The sequence below is a fragment of the Ovis canadensis genome, chromosome 12 (assembly GCF_042477335.2).
Source record: "Ovis canadensis isolate MfBH-ARS-UI-01 breed Bighorn chromosome 12, ARS-UI_OviCan_v2, whole genome shotgun sequence".
Classification (NCBI taxonomy): domain Eukaryota; kingdom Metazoa; phylum Chordata; class Mammalia; order Artiodactyla; family Bovidae; genus Ovis; species Ovis canadensis.
Genome location: NC_091256.1, coordinates 66,068,790 through 66,084,587, shown reverse-complemented (window position 1 = coordinate 66,084,587; position 15,798 = coordinate 66,068,790). Strand labels below are relative to the sequence as shown.

Here is a 15,798-nt window from a genome sequence, read left to right as displayed (position 1 = left end):
GACACAGGTGATAAGTTTTGTAATTTGATTTTTACCCCCTACCAAAAGGTAGTGGATAGATAGTAAAATTTGACTCTATGTATATATGTTCTGGTTAACTGTATTGTTCTATCATTCTTAAACTTGCTAATTTAAAAAATCTTTTGAAGTAAATCATTTTAACTATGTTATAACACAATATACTATAGCAGCAAATATAAGCCATAACAGGCTTAAAGATCTTTACCAATTAAAAAAAAATTCAAGATAAACATTAAAAACCCCACAGTCACTTTTTAATCTCATTACCCACGCTGAATTTGATGATAAAAATATTTTAGGGTAGTTTTTACTTTAAGCCAGTTTTTAAAAAACTCTTTATTAAGGTATAACATACGTTGAAATGTATACATTGTTAAGTGTAGAGCTTCATGAATTTTCACAGATGTACAGATTGTGTGTAGATCAGAGTAGTCTTAGCTATCTTAAGTCTAATTTAAAATATAAAACAATCATAAACTTAGATAAATTGAGAGACTTAGATCTTGGATCCAGCTTTGTTATTGTCACCTACAGCAAATTACTTCCTTTTTCTGAGGTCTACTCTCCATCTCTAAAATGAAGGGATGAGACTAGTTGTTTTATTATGGCTCTGATTTTGTCAAAATGCAAAAAAGGTGGACTGTGTTGATATAAATGTGGTATAAAATGCTATAGGTAGTGGGGTGAGAATGTACAGTAAAGGAAGACAGTCATTTTCTTTCTTTGTTTTTCAGGTTATATTTCACACTATGTGCTGACTGTATTTACAGAAGATATTTAAAAAAAAAAAAACTTTTTTCAAAGATTTTGATTCCAGTGGAATCTTTGCTTTAGATTTTGTGTGTGTGTGAGTAAATTGTAACTCCAGAACAATGCCTGTACAAGCTCCACAGTGGACGGATTTCCTCTCCTGCCCAATTTGCACTCAGACTTTTGACGAAACAATTAGAAAGCCCATCAGTTTGGGTTGTGGCCATACTGTCTGCAAGATGTGCCTGAACAAACTCCACCGCAAGGCTTGCCCATTTGACCAGACCACTATCAATACAGACATTGAACTCCTCCCAGTGAACTCAGCATTGTTGCAGCTAGTGGGTGCTCAGGTTAGTTGGGTAATTTTTAAATGTCTGTATATGTGTATTTTCCTTCTGAGAGAAACTGATTACGATTGCATAATATTTCCTTCTATTTAAATGGATAAAATTCCGTTCAGTACTGTTTAGATCCTTTATTTCAGCACCTTCGGTTTTGTTGTGGTAGTGCAGTGTTTCTCATTGCACAGTAACATTCTGGTGGTCAGATTTTCTCAACAGCCTTAGCTCTCAGATCACTAGAGAAACCTTAGAGGTAAATCACAAGGACTTCTTAATATTAAGGAAGATATTATTTGCTAAACAATTGCATTTTACTTAATAAGGAAAATGAAGCTGCTTCAGACAATTTTACTTAGTAGATACTAACTGAAATAAAAGATACAGAAAGTAATGGAAACTATAGAACACTGCCTTTGGAACCTTTTGTCTAGAGTAGGAGCAAATGCTTCTTAAATACATAAAATATAAAAATTAGTGATTCTGAAGGTGATACTCTGAAAGCTTTGTGTCAGTATTCTCAGGTTAGAGATGAGTAGTATCTTCAGAAGGTTTCACAAAGCCAAGGAAAGCAGGCTTTTCAGAGATAGATATGATTCACTTAAACAATCCCTCACTGATTTGCATAGTGTGTCTGAAGTGTCATATGTTTACTGTGAATTATTTTCTGAATAAATATACTAGAACTTGAACATTAATACTTATATTACTATTAGTACCACTAATATTTGCTGGATCAGTCTTCCTATAAGTGGATAAAAAGTAAGAAAGGTTCATACTATGTATGCTGGAGATAAAGAGAGTAATTCTAGAACAGCTTATTCAAAAGGAAAACTTATTGGACTTCCCTGGACCTCCAGTGGCTGGGACTCTGCACTTCCATTGCTGAGGGCCCAGGTTCAATTCCTCATCAGGGAACTGAGATCTCAATAGCTGCAGCCAAAAAACAAAAACGAAACCAGGAGTGTAGTACTTCAAACAACACTGTCAAGAGAGTAAGAGAACAGCTCACAGAATGGAAGAAAATAATTGTAAATCATGTATCTGAGAAGAAACATGTATCTAGAACATATAAAGAACTTTCTCAACTCCATTATAAAAAGAACATCATTTTTAATCGGATAGAGATCTGAACACCTCACCAAAGATATGCAGATGGCAAATGAGCAAATAAAAACTTGCTCAGCATTGTTTGTCACTAAAGAATTGTAAATTAAAATGACAGTCAGAGGTTTAACTACTATGTATAAAATAAATAAGCTGCAAAGATGTATTTTACAATAAGGGAAAGATAGCCAACATTTTATAGCAAGTGTCAACAAAATATAACCTTTAGAAATTGTGCAATGAGATACCTTTAGAAACAGCAATGAGATACCACTATATATGAATTAAAATAGCTAAAATTCAAAACACAATGCAAAATACTGGTGAGGATATAAAGCAACAGCGACCCTTCATTTATTACTGATGGGAATGCAAAATCATACAGCTGCTTTGGAAGTTATTATATGGTTCTGTTTATATGAAATGTTGTAAATAGGCAAATCCAGAGAGACAGAAAATAGGTTAGTTTCTTCATACAACTGGAGGAGGTTTGAGGGGAAATATGGCAGGCGTGACTATGGGATTCTTTTAAGGGGCCATGAAAATGTTCTAAAATTTTGACGTTGTATAACTGTGAATATACTTAAAGTCATTGAATATATACCTTAAATGGGTTAATTATATGTTATGCAAATTATGTCTCAATAAAGCTGTTACAGAAATAAAAATTTTTAAATGCTATAATTTTGTATGTATGTATAGAAAAGATCTTTTGAAATAATTCAGTTAATTTAATGGGAGTTTTGATAGTGACAGTGATAGAGTGCAAATGAAAGTGTTAGTCGCTCACTTGTGTCCAACTCTTTGCGACCCCCTGGACTGTATCTCACCAGGCTCCTTTGTCCATTGGGTTCTCCAGGCAAGATATACTGAAGTGGGTTGCCATTTCTCAGGGGATCTTCCCAACCCAGAGATTGAACCTGGGTCTCCTGCACTACACTACCACTCCTGGGTGAACCGCACTACAGGCCGCTTCTTTACCACCTGAGCCACCAGGGAGAGTTCAGTTCAGTCGCTCAGTCATGTCCGACTCTTTGCAACCCCATGAATCGCAGCATGCTGGGCCTCCCTGTCCATCACCAACTCCCGGAGTTCACTCAGATTCACATTCATCGAGTCAGTGATAGGAGTGCATAAAATATACTCAACAGAGCATTTGATCATAATAGTGAGCACTCAAACACCCTTTCTTTGACTTCTAGGTTCCTGAGCAGCAGCCCATTACTTTGTGTAGTGGGGTTGAAGATACAAAGCATTATGAGGAAGCCAAGAAATGTGTAGAAGAATTAGCACTGTACCTGAAACCACTCAGCAGTGCTAGAGGTAAATTGGATGAAATTATCCATGCTAATTAAGCACATGTTCATCAAAGATGCTTTTGTGACCATAAAAATTTCTAAGATTTGAATTTTTAATTATTAATATTGACGACTTTTAAAGTTATGATTAAAATGAATAATGATATATTTAATGTCATAGTATTGCATTTGCATGTGGTTAACAGCTTTGTATACTTTTAAACTACAAACTAGGCTTCATTTGTGTGATTTGTATTACTTATTTTAAATACCCTGATAGAACCCAGAGCTATTCCATATATCTGTAAGTCCATCAGCCCATTAGAGGAAGTTTTTCTGGACTCCAAAACTGCATTGGAAACCTAGAAATAACTCTTTCTTCTATTTTAAAGGAGTGGGTCTGAATAGTACTACTCAGAGTGTTCTGAGTCGCCCAATGCAGAGGAAGCTAGTGACGCTGGTCCACTGCCAACTAGTGGAAGAAGAAGGCAGGATTCGTGCCATGAGGGCAGCTCGATCTTTAGGTGAACGAACAGTTACAGAGCTCATTCTCCAACACCAGAATCCTCAGCAACTCTCTTCTAATCTTTGGGCAGCAGTCAGAGCTAGAGGCTGCCAGTTCCTCGGACCAGGTATATAATTAAAATTTGATATTTAAAGTATAGTATAGGTACTATAGGTGATATAAAAAGGCCAGTTCTTTGCAGTATTTATTGTTATCAAGTAATGTCTCACTTGGTTTCCCATAATCATGGCATGGGTAATTCCAAGTCAGTTTTTCAGTACACTTAAAACTTTTCTCTTAATGCCAAAAGTTTATTCATCTTGATAGAGGTTTTCCTTAACTGTATTAACTTGCTTTCTTAAATAAAATATATGGAATGTAATACAAAATTGCCCCTATATGGTTCAAAAAGTGTAGCTGTGAATATTGGTTATTGTTGTGTTGCCCATGATAAATTTTGTGTTTTTTTTTTTTTTTTTCAACTTTTCCTAGCAATGCAGGAGGAAGCCCTAAAACTGGTTCTCCTGGCCTTAGAAGATGGTTCTGCTTTGTCTAGAAAAGTATTGGTTCTCTTTGTGGTGCAAAGATTGGAACCACGGTTTCCTCAAGCCTCTAAAACTAGCATTGGGCATGTTGTCCAGCTCCTTTATAGAGCCTCCTGCTTCAAGGTATGGTAAATTTCAACTTAAAAGGAAACTTTCTTTCCCCAAACTTAAGTAGTAAAACTTGAGTTTAATAAAGTTGCCTGTATCTTTTCATAAAATTTTAGCAGATTTTCTTTTAAAGAATATAGATGATGGTCCAGTGGTTAAGACTTCTTCCAATACAGAGGGTGCGGGATGGATCCCTGGTCTTCCAATACAGAGGGTGCGGGATGGATCCCTGGTCAGGAAGATAAGATCCCACAGGCCTCCTGGCCAAAAAACCAAAACATAAAACAGAAGCAATACTGTAACAAATTCTACAAAGACTTTAAAAATAGTCCTCGTCAAGAAAAGAAGAAAAAAAAATCTGAAAAGAAAAAAAAGAACAAGAATGTAGTCACTTAGCTATGTCTGACTTTGCAACCCTGTGTACTATAGCCCACCAGGCTCCTCTGTCTATGGGATTATCCAGGCAAGAATACTGGAGTGCATTGCCATTCCCTTCTCCAGGGAGATGGTACCTATTAAAGTTAAATCTTGTTGCATTGAATTTTTTATAGTAGATATTGAACAGCAAAGATCAAATTAAGGCATATGGATTTTTTTATTTGAAGACACTATAATGCCATGTCAGTTTTCCATCAAGACTACAAACAGAATTGATCTAAAGAGAGAGTTATTAAAGCGGGAATGCATTTTATGTGGCTATTTGCTCCTGACGTAATTCCACATATACAGCACTGGAGCTCCATTTGCATTTTGATTTTAGTATATGCAGTAACGCAGAACATAGTCCTTTGTATGCCAGACTGAATCAGCACACTTCAAACATTGGTGTCCAGTATGTGTCTCTTACTGTTCATTTTGTTTTCCTTACTTCTTAAAGTCAAGGTTTCCTGCTTTTGACACAACATATAACAAGTACTTCATGGGCCAGGGGAACCTGTCTAAAAAATTGTTAATTGATAACAAGCTGTAAGGAGGCCATCGCATCCCCTCATCTGACACTCAAACTAAAAAGGCACAGTGTTTTTCAGAATAGTTGTATGAGAATTTTCTTCTTTTCAAAGTATTTTCATGTCTCTATGTGGTCTTATAATATATAAACACAGTTTATTTCTTACTTGACTCATTATGAGATTACATATGTCTTATTAGGTCACCAAACGTGATGAAGACTCTTCTTTGATGCAGCTGAAAGAAGAATTTAGAACCTATGAAGCTCTGCGGCGAGAACATGACTCCCAGATAGTGCAGATTGCTATGGAAGCAGGCTTGCGAATTGCACCAGACCAGTGGTCCTCTTTGCTGTATGGGGACCAATCTCACAAATCTCATATGCAGTCCATTATTGACAAGGTACACTCTTTTTTTGTTCTTTACTTCTTGGACTAATCGTGGAATTTGGTAATTCATTTATTTAACAAATATGTATTAAAAATGAATACTATATATCAGGCTCTTGTAAATTATATTCTCTATAGCTGAGTGTCATGTCATAACTAGTCACATCATAATGCCAGTTTGTTCATATAAAGGTTTTTAAATTGAGGTGTAGTTGACATTGCTTATATAAGAATTGATTTAATTAATGTTTTACATTTTATCCAGTGCTGCTTTCCATCCCATTGAGAGTCTCCTGTCTATTTTCTCATTGCCTCTCTCCCTTTTATTTTTCTCTGAGTTTTGATCACTATATTCATTAAACTCATTTTCTAAATGCTTTTATCTTCTTCCTGGAGCACCTATTTAATAGCCTGAAAGATGTGTACACTGAGGTTTCTTGTGCCTCTCAGCCAGGAAAATTTCAAATAATAAGTTACCAGCCATTCTAAATTTGATCAGATTTTCAGTTTATCTCTACTTTTAATTGTTGTTTGTTATGATGAAAAGATCACTTAAGTACACATGAATTTTAGGTCAGACCCCTAAAATTTCTGACTCTAAAAGCTATATTTAATTCTCTTAAAGCTATAGAGTAAATATTTAAGCTGGTTTTGTTGTAATTCAACATGAAATTTGTGAAAGAGCTGTATAAAGTCTTTAAGTGCCATTTGTATATATTATGTTCAGTGATTTTTAAAAAATTTCTACTATTTTCCTTAATTTTTGCTCTTTTATCTTAAATCCTTATAACCATAAAATGAGACTGTATGTGAGAGTCCACCCTATATTTAAAGAAATGTCGGTATGTAAGAGTAGCCTAAATAAAAAATATTTAACACTTACTGAGCACTTACTGTGTGTCTGGTAGTTTTAATTTTTTTTTTTTTTAATTTTAATGTGTTAATACTTTGTTTAGAATGTTTTACTTTTTGGCCATACCACATGGCTTATGGGATCTTGGTTCCCTGACCAGGGATTAAACCCTGGCCATGGTAGTGAAAGTGCCAAGTCTCAATCACTGGACCACCAGGGAACGCCCTGTCTGGTAGTTTTAAATAATTCATTTAATCTTCTCAACAGCCCTGTAATATTCCTTTTATACAGAAACAGAGGCAGGTTAAGTACATTTCTCCAGGGTCATATTGGTAATAAGTAACAGAGCTGGATTGGAACTTGGATGTTCTGACTCAAGAATCCAGCTCTTAACCACTCAAACCTCTTCCCAGGCTATTCTCTCCACCCCACCCCACCCTTTTTTTGTTGTTGTTGCTATTTCTAAAGATAAGATTCTTGAAATGAGTAGTAGGTTGATGTCAAAGAATTAGGAAATGTGTTTTATAACTATGAGATGCATACTTTTCATTATATATTATTTCTTCTGTCCTGTGGAGAAGGCACTGGCAACCCACTCCAGTACTCTTGCCTGGAAAATCCCAGGGATGGAGGAGCCTGGTGGGCTGCAGTCCATGGGGTCCCTAAGAGTTGGACACGACTGAGTGACATCACTTTCACTTTTCACTTTCATGCATTGGAGAAGGAAATGGCAACCCACTCCAGTATTCTTGCCTGGAGAGTCCCAGGGACGGGGGAGCCTGGTGGGCTGCTGTCTATGGGGTCCCACAGAGTCGGACATGACTGAAGTGACTTAGCAGCAGCAGTAGCAGTAGATGCCTTTACCAAAACTTTACCTGCCACTCCTGGGTGTGAAATTATGTAATGGACTGATTATAACCTTAATCATGATCTAAAAGGGGAGTTCCTTTCTACTTCTGAAGAGAAACTTGACTGACTTTTGTGAAAACTCTAGTAGGAGGTTATTAACCTTCTTATCTGAACTGGACTACATACCTAAATGTATACTCTGTAATAATTTGCTCACATTGTGAGCATTAATTTGAATTTAATGTCCTAAACTTTCATGCAACAAACTGGTAAATGAAGTTTGCAGTGTGATATGTTGTTACTATATAGAGCAATAGAACTTCCTGTGATAATGACAGTCTATATACATGCATTGTCCAATATGGTGATCATGAATCCTAGGGACGGGGGAGCCTGGTGGGCTGCTGTCTATGGGGTCGCACAGAGTCGGACACGACTGAAGCGACTTAGCAGCAGCAGCAGCAGCCATACTTGGCTGTTAAACACTTGACATGTATGTTGTGTGACTGATAAACTAAAATTTTTTTATTACTTAAAGTTTTTAATAGCCTTACATAGCTAAGGGCTACTGTATTGGATGATGGAAATAGAGAACTTATTAAAAGTGACAAGAAAATCAATAACCATACTAAATTAATAAAGAAATATGAATTTAAAGTTCACAGAGAGGAAGTATATCTAATTGATGGGATAGAATGGGCCCCAATAATAAATACACATCTAAAACAGTAACATGACAAATATTGTCTGTTAAACTATATAAAGAAGCATATATTGTCATTCATTGCTGATGGTTTGTAAAATGGATTACCGATTTTGGAGGAACTAACTTGTCAGTGAAGCCTCAAATTTTTCTGTTTTTAAATTGAAATATAGTTGATTTACAGTGTTCTATTACTTTCACATGCGGGATCTTAGTTCCCTGTAGCAGAAGAGGAGTCTTAACCACTGGACCACTGGGAAGTCCCCGAACCTCAAAATATTCGTGTCCTTTACCAAAGTTACTATTTCCAGGAATTTATTTTAAAGGAATAATCCAAACTTTCAAAAAACTTACAAACTCAAAAGTGTTAATTTGCTAAATTATTTATAAAGGATAAAATAAGGGGATGGTTAAAGAAGTTAATATACATCTACTCAGAACACTTGAGTAGTTACATGGCCAATAAAATTGCAGTTATGTCAGGAGAGATAACCTCTTCAGCTATTAAATAGCATTAAATTTCTTATTAAAAAATGTTAGTGAAATATTTTTGTTAAATCTCAGTGATAGATGCACAGGAATTATATTAGACAATACTTTGAAGTATTTTATAATAAAGTCGGTTAGATATTTTAAAAATATCTTTGTTATAATGTTAATGGTAAACAAATCCAGAAGTTTTTAAATAGCCCATTATAAGTATGTGAAAAACATGCAAACATGCAAAAATTGAATAAAAGGCATGTCACCATTTTAATGGTTAGTTAGTTGTGTTACTCCATGTTTCTTTTAATCTATGCTGTTTAAAATATACCTTTTAAAATGACCTGTAGGGGAGAAAAAGTTTCATACATGTATTTTTTTTTTAAGTGAAAGTAAGTTTATTTAGAAAGATGCACATGTCATAGGCAGAATGCAGTCAGTTTTATAAGGTGAGAGCAGCCCTCTTCTATATTAATAAACCACAGAGCTAAATGTTTTCAAGTAAGAACCCTTAGTTGTGAAAAGTGGAAGTTAGTCGCATAGACATATCCGACTGTGCAATCCCATGGACTGTAGCCTGCCCAGTTCCTCTGTCCATGGAATTCTCTAGGCAAGAATACTGGAGTAGGTTGCCATTTCCTTCTCCAGGGGATCTTCCCAACCCAGGAATCAAACCCGGGTCTCTTGCATTGCAGGCAGGTTGTTTACCAACTGAGCCACTAGGGAAGCATCACCTAATCTTTTTCTTTTCTTTAACGGTCAAATATATTGGCCACCTTAGGAGAGTTAGGGAAAGTATGTGTGTCCATTAAGCCTTAGGAAAACATGCAACCTGATAGCTTCCAAGAATCCCAAACCAAACACAGACTTTTTCTGAACGGGAATGAACACAAATTATGTAGTCCGTGCAACAGATGAGTTCAGATCAAGTCTGTAAATACTGTATATGGTGCCGTAACCTTTGGTCTATAACAGAACTTGAATTCAAACTCAGTTTGACTCCAGTTTCATTGCTTTTGTTGTTGTAGAACATTATCTCTAGACTGTACTTCCAAATTTCAATTATTTGAATGGATCCAGGAGGCAAACTAACATGGTGCTATAAGAACCTGAGCTCTAAAGAGTATTTCCAAATTGAGGAATTGAGAAAGATCTCACATTTGAGGAATGTAATGGCAGAGAGAAGAGAGTATACAATATACCAACTAGTGGATGCAGAGAAGTGCAAGGCTTCTTCAGGAAGCGAGTGATCCAGTTGGCCAATGCATGGGATGTGGGCGAGGATAAAAATTAAATATAATTAATTGCAAAAAATGATTGTGATCTTGTAAATAATCTTTATTTTTAAAGGATTATCTGGTCTTTGGGGGAAGTTAATATTTATCTTTTTTTAAGTTGCAGACCCCAGCCTCTTTTGCACAAAGTGTTCAGGAACTAACAATTGCTCTCCAGCGGACTGGAGATCCAGCAAACTTGAATCGACTAAGACCCCATTTGGAGCTATTAGCAAACATTGACCCTAGTCCAGGTAAATCCAAGGGGAATTAATGGACTATCCTATATGTACTTTAGTACTATTCAGTGATTCTTTTGTCTTTTGTTACATTTCTCTAGAATTTCCCAGAGTAGTAACTCTGAATCTTTTCTGTAGTAGTTAAGTTTCTAGCCCCAATCTTGTCTCTCTGTTACTTCAACTAATATTTATTTAATACTTTTTACTGTTCTGTTCGCTTCACCAGGAAAATAGATTCTTTCTGTGATCCTTTATGTTTCTTCCTTGTCTCATCACAACAGTGTGCTATATTTTTACCATTTTCATCTCTTTTGACAAAACTCCAGTTTTTTTTTTTTCTGTATAAAGTGTCCTTAATTGCATTTTTTTGGCCCTAACTTTCCCTTCTCCACAATAATCTTGTTCTATCACATATCCTCTTTTGCATGTCTAATTTGTCAAGCCATTTCCTTTTCCTTCTCCTTAGCCTAAAAATCAACCAACCTTCATTTTTCACCTGATACTTACATCTTGGGTGTGTTAGCTTATATGCTACTGTCCTTGTGTTTATTCCTACTACTGAACTAAAAAGCTCTTAATATTCACTAGTAATTTCCTAATTTCTAATTCCAAAGGCTTCTTAAATTTCTTGTCTTCAGCATTTGGTAATGTTGTTAACTACTTCCTTGATAAACTGTCTTGATACCTTATCTTTCTGTAGTCTTAGGATTCTCTTCTGGCCTGTCTGAATGCTAGTTTTATCTTATTTTGTTCATGTCTGCTCTTTCCTCTCTTGCCCCCTAAAGAGTAGGCTGCTTGTGTTCTTGGAATTTTGCTTTCTCTACACTCCGGTTGAAGATGTTTGCCATTCATTATCAGCATCAGGTATTATTCCTTCACAGATAATAGACTCCCAAATACCTCTGTCACTATTATCTGTTCATCACTCCAGACCTACTTTCCCAAATGCTTTCTGAGATTCTACATCCTCTCTGCTCAGTGTTTCAAAGCAAACTCATCTTCACTTGATACTTGCTTTTCCTCCTGTGTTCCCTTTCTCAATAAATGACCTGATTCTCTGAAGTATGCAAGCTTAAAACCTGAGTCTTTTGTCTTACCTCATATCTTTTCTTTTCACTTGCTCTACACACCATGTCAGACAAGATTTGTCTGTTCTTTCACAATATGTCTCTATCCCATAGATTAATACTTCCTCAATGAGTGCCTCATTCCTTTTCCTGAAACTAAATGCCTTCCATTCTCCTCTACTCTTTTGATTGTTCTAATCTAATCTGCTTACTGCTGCAAAATAAATCACATCTCTGATTTTGACACTCACACTTTTAGTGACATGCATTGCCTGTAGAATAAGGCTTGGAACACTTGACTGACATTGCAGAGTAGTAAATTTATTACCAAAGTTGCTTAATCAAATCAGTTAAGATCTATTTTTATTTTTTTATTTTTTGGCCATGCTGCACAGCATTCAGGATCTTAGTTTCCTGACTAGAGAGTGAACCTGGGTCCCCTGCAGTGGAAGCCCAGAGTCCTAACCACTGGACTGCCAGGGATTCTAAGATCTATTTTTAGAACACAGTGATTTTATTTTTTCCCCACTGCTGTGCTTTGAACATTCTGAGCAATCAAAAGATCACTTCATAAGCTCACTACTTCATCAGTCACCAGTCTGTCTACATCAGTCTGAGCCAATATATTCTACTCCTTCCTTGTGTGACAATGGATAAACCCTTCTAGCCAAGGCCACCCTCTTTCCTTATGTATCAATATCATCTTGTCAAGTATATCCTTCCAGTAGCCTCTGTTTCTTATGTCATCAGTTTTCCTTCTCTATAGAGTAGCTCTGTCAACATACAAACATTTTATCGTTCTTTTCATCAAAACCCGCTTTTGACATCATTTGCCATCTACCTACAATTCCAGTTCTATACTTTTTATAGCACTCTCTTGAACACACTCCAATCAGACATTTATCTCTACCACTCAATCAAAGTGGCTTTTCTCAAGGTCACAAGTGACTTCCATGCAGCTAATTCCAAATATCAATTCTTGATTCTCTTTGTGTTTGACCTGTTAGCATTTAACATAGTTGTTTACTCTCTACTCCTTGTACCACTCTTTTCACTTTTAGGCCACTGTACTCTCCTAGTTTTCTTCTTACTACATTGAAACCTCGTTCTCAGCCTCTTTTGCTGATTTCTTCTTCTCTCCATAACCTCTAAACTTTTTCCCCCCCCCATATTTTCTAACCTTTGATGTGCTTCCAGAATTTAATCCTTATGTTTCTTTTCTATTTATACTCATTCCCTAGATAATCTCATCTAGTCTCACAGCTTTAGATTTTATTTGTATGACTCACAAACTTGCTATATTTCATCAGTTCTGAGGCTCACATTTTTTCAGATTTTAGCATTTCTGAAATTGGGCTGCATTTGTATAATCAGTGACATGTAGTAATTAGCGATTTTTTTTATTTTGGTAGCGCATAAAATGATATACATATTACAGTTGATGGTGTTTTAAAATCTGTGTAACTTGGTATTTACAGCCTAGATTTTCTTCTTAGATTCATTTGTATATCTGCCTGCCTGTTATCCGGTAGTTCTACTTGAAAATCTAATAATTATAAGAGTAGTCTGTCTAAAAGTGAGTTCCAGCCCATATCCTCCACCCATCCACCCACCCATCATTCCCATTAGTGACAACTGCATTCTTCCATTTCCTCAGGCCAAATACCTTGGAGATATCATTAACTCATCTTTCTCTCATAAGGTACATCTGATCTATGAACATCACCTGTCTACTACCTCCCTTCTTCTGTCTTCATGGATGATGGAATAGCCTCCTGTTGTCTGTCTAGTTTTAACATAGGAGCCAGAGTGATTCTATTACCCCTTTGCTCAAAAACTCCAGTGGTTTCCATCACTCAATACAAGCCAGTCTTTTCTGTGACTTACCAGACCTCACATGCTCTGGTCTTCCTTTACCTCTCTCCAGCTTCTTGTACTCTTTTCCCACCTCATTCATTCCAGATTTCACCTCCATTAACATGTCAGGCATACTCCCATATTAGGGCTTTTGTACTTATTCTTCCTCTTCTTGGAATATTTTTCTCCCCATATATCATAATAGATCCACAAGGCACACTCAAACCCTACTTTTGAGTCTCTAATCAAATGTAACCTTCTCAAGGAGCCCTTTACAGGCAACCTTGTCTAAAATTTTACACATACCTGTTGCACTCCCTTTCTTTGCTCTATTTATTCAACTCATCGTTCTCTAGATAATTTGTGTTTTGATTATTTATCTTATTTATTGTCTGGCTTTTCTCCTTTAACAATTTAAGGATTTTTGTTTTGATATCTACTGCTTCTTGAGCAACTTGAATAATACCTGAAACTTTGTAGGTATTCAGTAAAATACTTTGTGTATTACTGTTCTCTTTACTTTCTCTGTGCCTTTATCCTTTTTTCCTGATGAAGTTCCATGTGTCTTTCAAAGCGTAGTTCAAATGCCATCGCCCAGAAGTTTTTCAGTGTTCGAACAGGAAGTCATTTATACATATGCATTCTTGCTTCATTTTATATTTCTTTTAGAGAACATTTCATATTTAGCTTTGTAGTTAATTTTTCCTTTAGGAAATCACAGCACTTACTAAATGAAGAGTGTGTATAGCACAGCTGCTTTATATAATAGCTCTTCTATTAAACTTTTTAAGCATTCTGTTTATCAATACTTATACAAAATTTCAAAATAGACATTACAATTTGGCTTGACTATAGGCAGTTCACAATTACATTTGATCCAAAGTGTGTTGGTCTGTACTATACTCATTTTTTTAGGTGCAAACATTTAAAAACTAAAACTTTTTACATAAAAATCTCAAATTTCAGTTTTCCCTGGGAAACAGAAGTGTATCTAGAAGTGTCATCCTTGCATCTTCACATAACAACAGTCAGCTAAAGTTGAGTAGTCACCGTAACCTTAGATGGGAGACATACTCTTTAACACAGTCCCCGTCACCCTTTTTTTAAAAATCACTTTATCTCTTAGAAATTTATTTTTTACTCTATTTTTCGATTCTGATGTGAGTTATTTTTTTTTAATTGGAGAATAATTGCTTTACAATGTTGTGTGAGTTTCTGCCATACAACAACGTCAGTCAGCCATAAGTATACATATATCCTCTCTGTTTTGAACCTCCTTCCTATCTCCCACCCCACCCCACCCCACCCCACCCCTCTAGGTCATCACGGAGCACCGGGCCTGTCACTCTTTATTGTTATTTCCAACAATAAGGGTCTGATGACAGATGCTGTTTATTATCTGTCGCATTTCATTCCTGTATGTTACCTTCACACTCTCTGTAGCTATTTTAGTTATTTGCAACCCCTACTTTAAAAGGATATATTTATTTCTTTAAAATGATGTTTAGGTGAATAAGCTATTTCATGAATAGCTATATGAAACTTAGCTTAATTCCACTGAAGTGCTGATACTCCTTTACTAATTTAGTACTGGGCAGAACTTTGAATAACATAGTTTGAAAAAATTTTTTTGTTTGTTGTATAGATGCTCCTCCTCCTACTTGGGAACAGCTAGAAAATGGGTTGGTTGCTGTGCGTACAGTGGTACATGGGCTGGTTGATTATATCCAGAATCACAGCAAAAAAGGAACAGATCAACAGCAGGTAAGGGAGGTGTTTGAAATTTAGAAGTAAGCTACTGTGGTTATCCTTACAGATAAAAATTAACCCAATAAGATGATGAGAATATTTTTAGACTCTGTAAAGACTAGAAATTAAACTAAAAATTAAAAATCTATTTTTAACTCCCTATTCTATTAGACATCAAGAAAAATGTAACAAAAATAATAAGATTTATAGTTTAGAATGGTTAGCAGCCAGTTTACTGGATTAGCCTAGTAATTTTGCCTGACGGCATTAAAGTTAAGTAATCCCTGTTGGCATGATGTCGTGCTAGAGTCACTTTTCACATTGGATATAGCAGCATTTGATTCCATGTTAAAGGTTATTCCAGTTATATAAACTTATTCTTTTCCTGGCTACTATTGCTTTTCTGTTTGATTATAAGTATTACTTTTTAGGGCTAATGCTGTATTTCTCCAGTACTGTTCATGTAATCTGTAAATGCTTTTTCTGTATTCCTATTTAAATATTTTTCATTCATAATGTCTCTTATGCCAGTGGGCCAAATTTTCCTCAGATATTTTTTAATGGAATATATGGCAGTAAAATATAATAGCCTATGTTATGGCTGGAATTTAAAATATTACTCCTGATGATTTCATTTCACCCTCAGAATTTATGTTAGGTTCACTTTATCTTTTATTTTGCCATAGTAAGCTTGAGAAGTTAAAATTTTGTT

At 35.7% G+C, this 15,798-nt stretch overlaps 1 protein-coding gene across 4 annotated transcripts in view; it reads left to right on the top strand.

Moving 5' to 3' along the window:
- The window catches only part of RC3H1 (ring finger and CCCH-type domains 1), a 68,673-nt gene that overhangs the window by 31,627 nt on the left and 21,248 nt on the right, over window positions 1–15,798 (top strand). For 2 of the 4 annotated variants that reach the window (XM_069546099.1, XM_069546097.1), the window contains exons 2-8: window positions 756–1,124; window positions 3,422–3,542; window positions 3,910–4,149; window positions 4,515–4,690; window positions 5,825–6,025; window positions 10,302–10,428; window positions 14,983–15,101. In XM_069546099.1, the coding sequence (XP_069402200.1) occupies window positions 894–1,124; window positions 3,422–3,542; window positions 3,910–4,149; window positions 4,515–4,690; window positions 5,825–6,025; window positions 10,302–10,428; window positions 14,983–15,101 (1,215 nt within the window). In that variant the 5' untranslated portion in view covers window positions 756–893. Of the gene's footprint in view, window positions 1–755; window positions 1,125–3,421; window positions 3,543–3,909; window positions 4,150–4,514; window positions 4,691–5,824; window positions 6,026–10,295; window positions 10,429–14,982; window positions 15,102–15,798 lie in introns of all 4 variants that reach the window. The other 2 variants (XM_069546098.1, XM_069546096.1) reach the window with 1 other exon arrangement.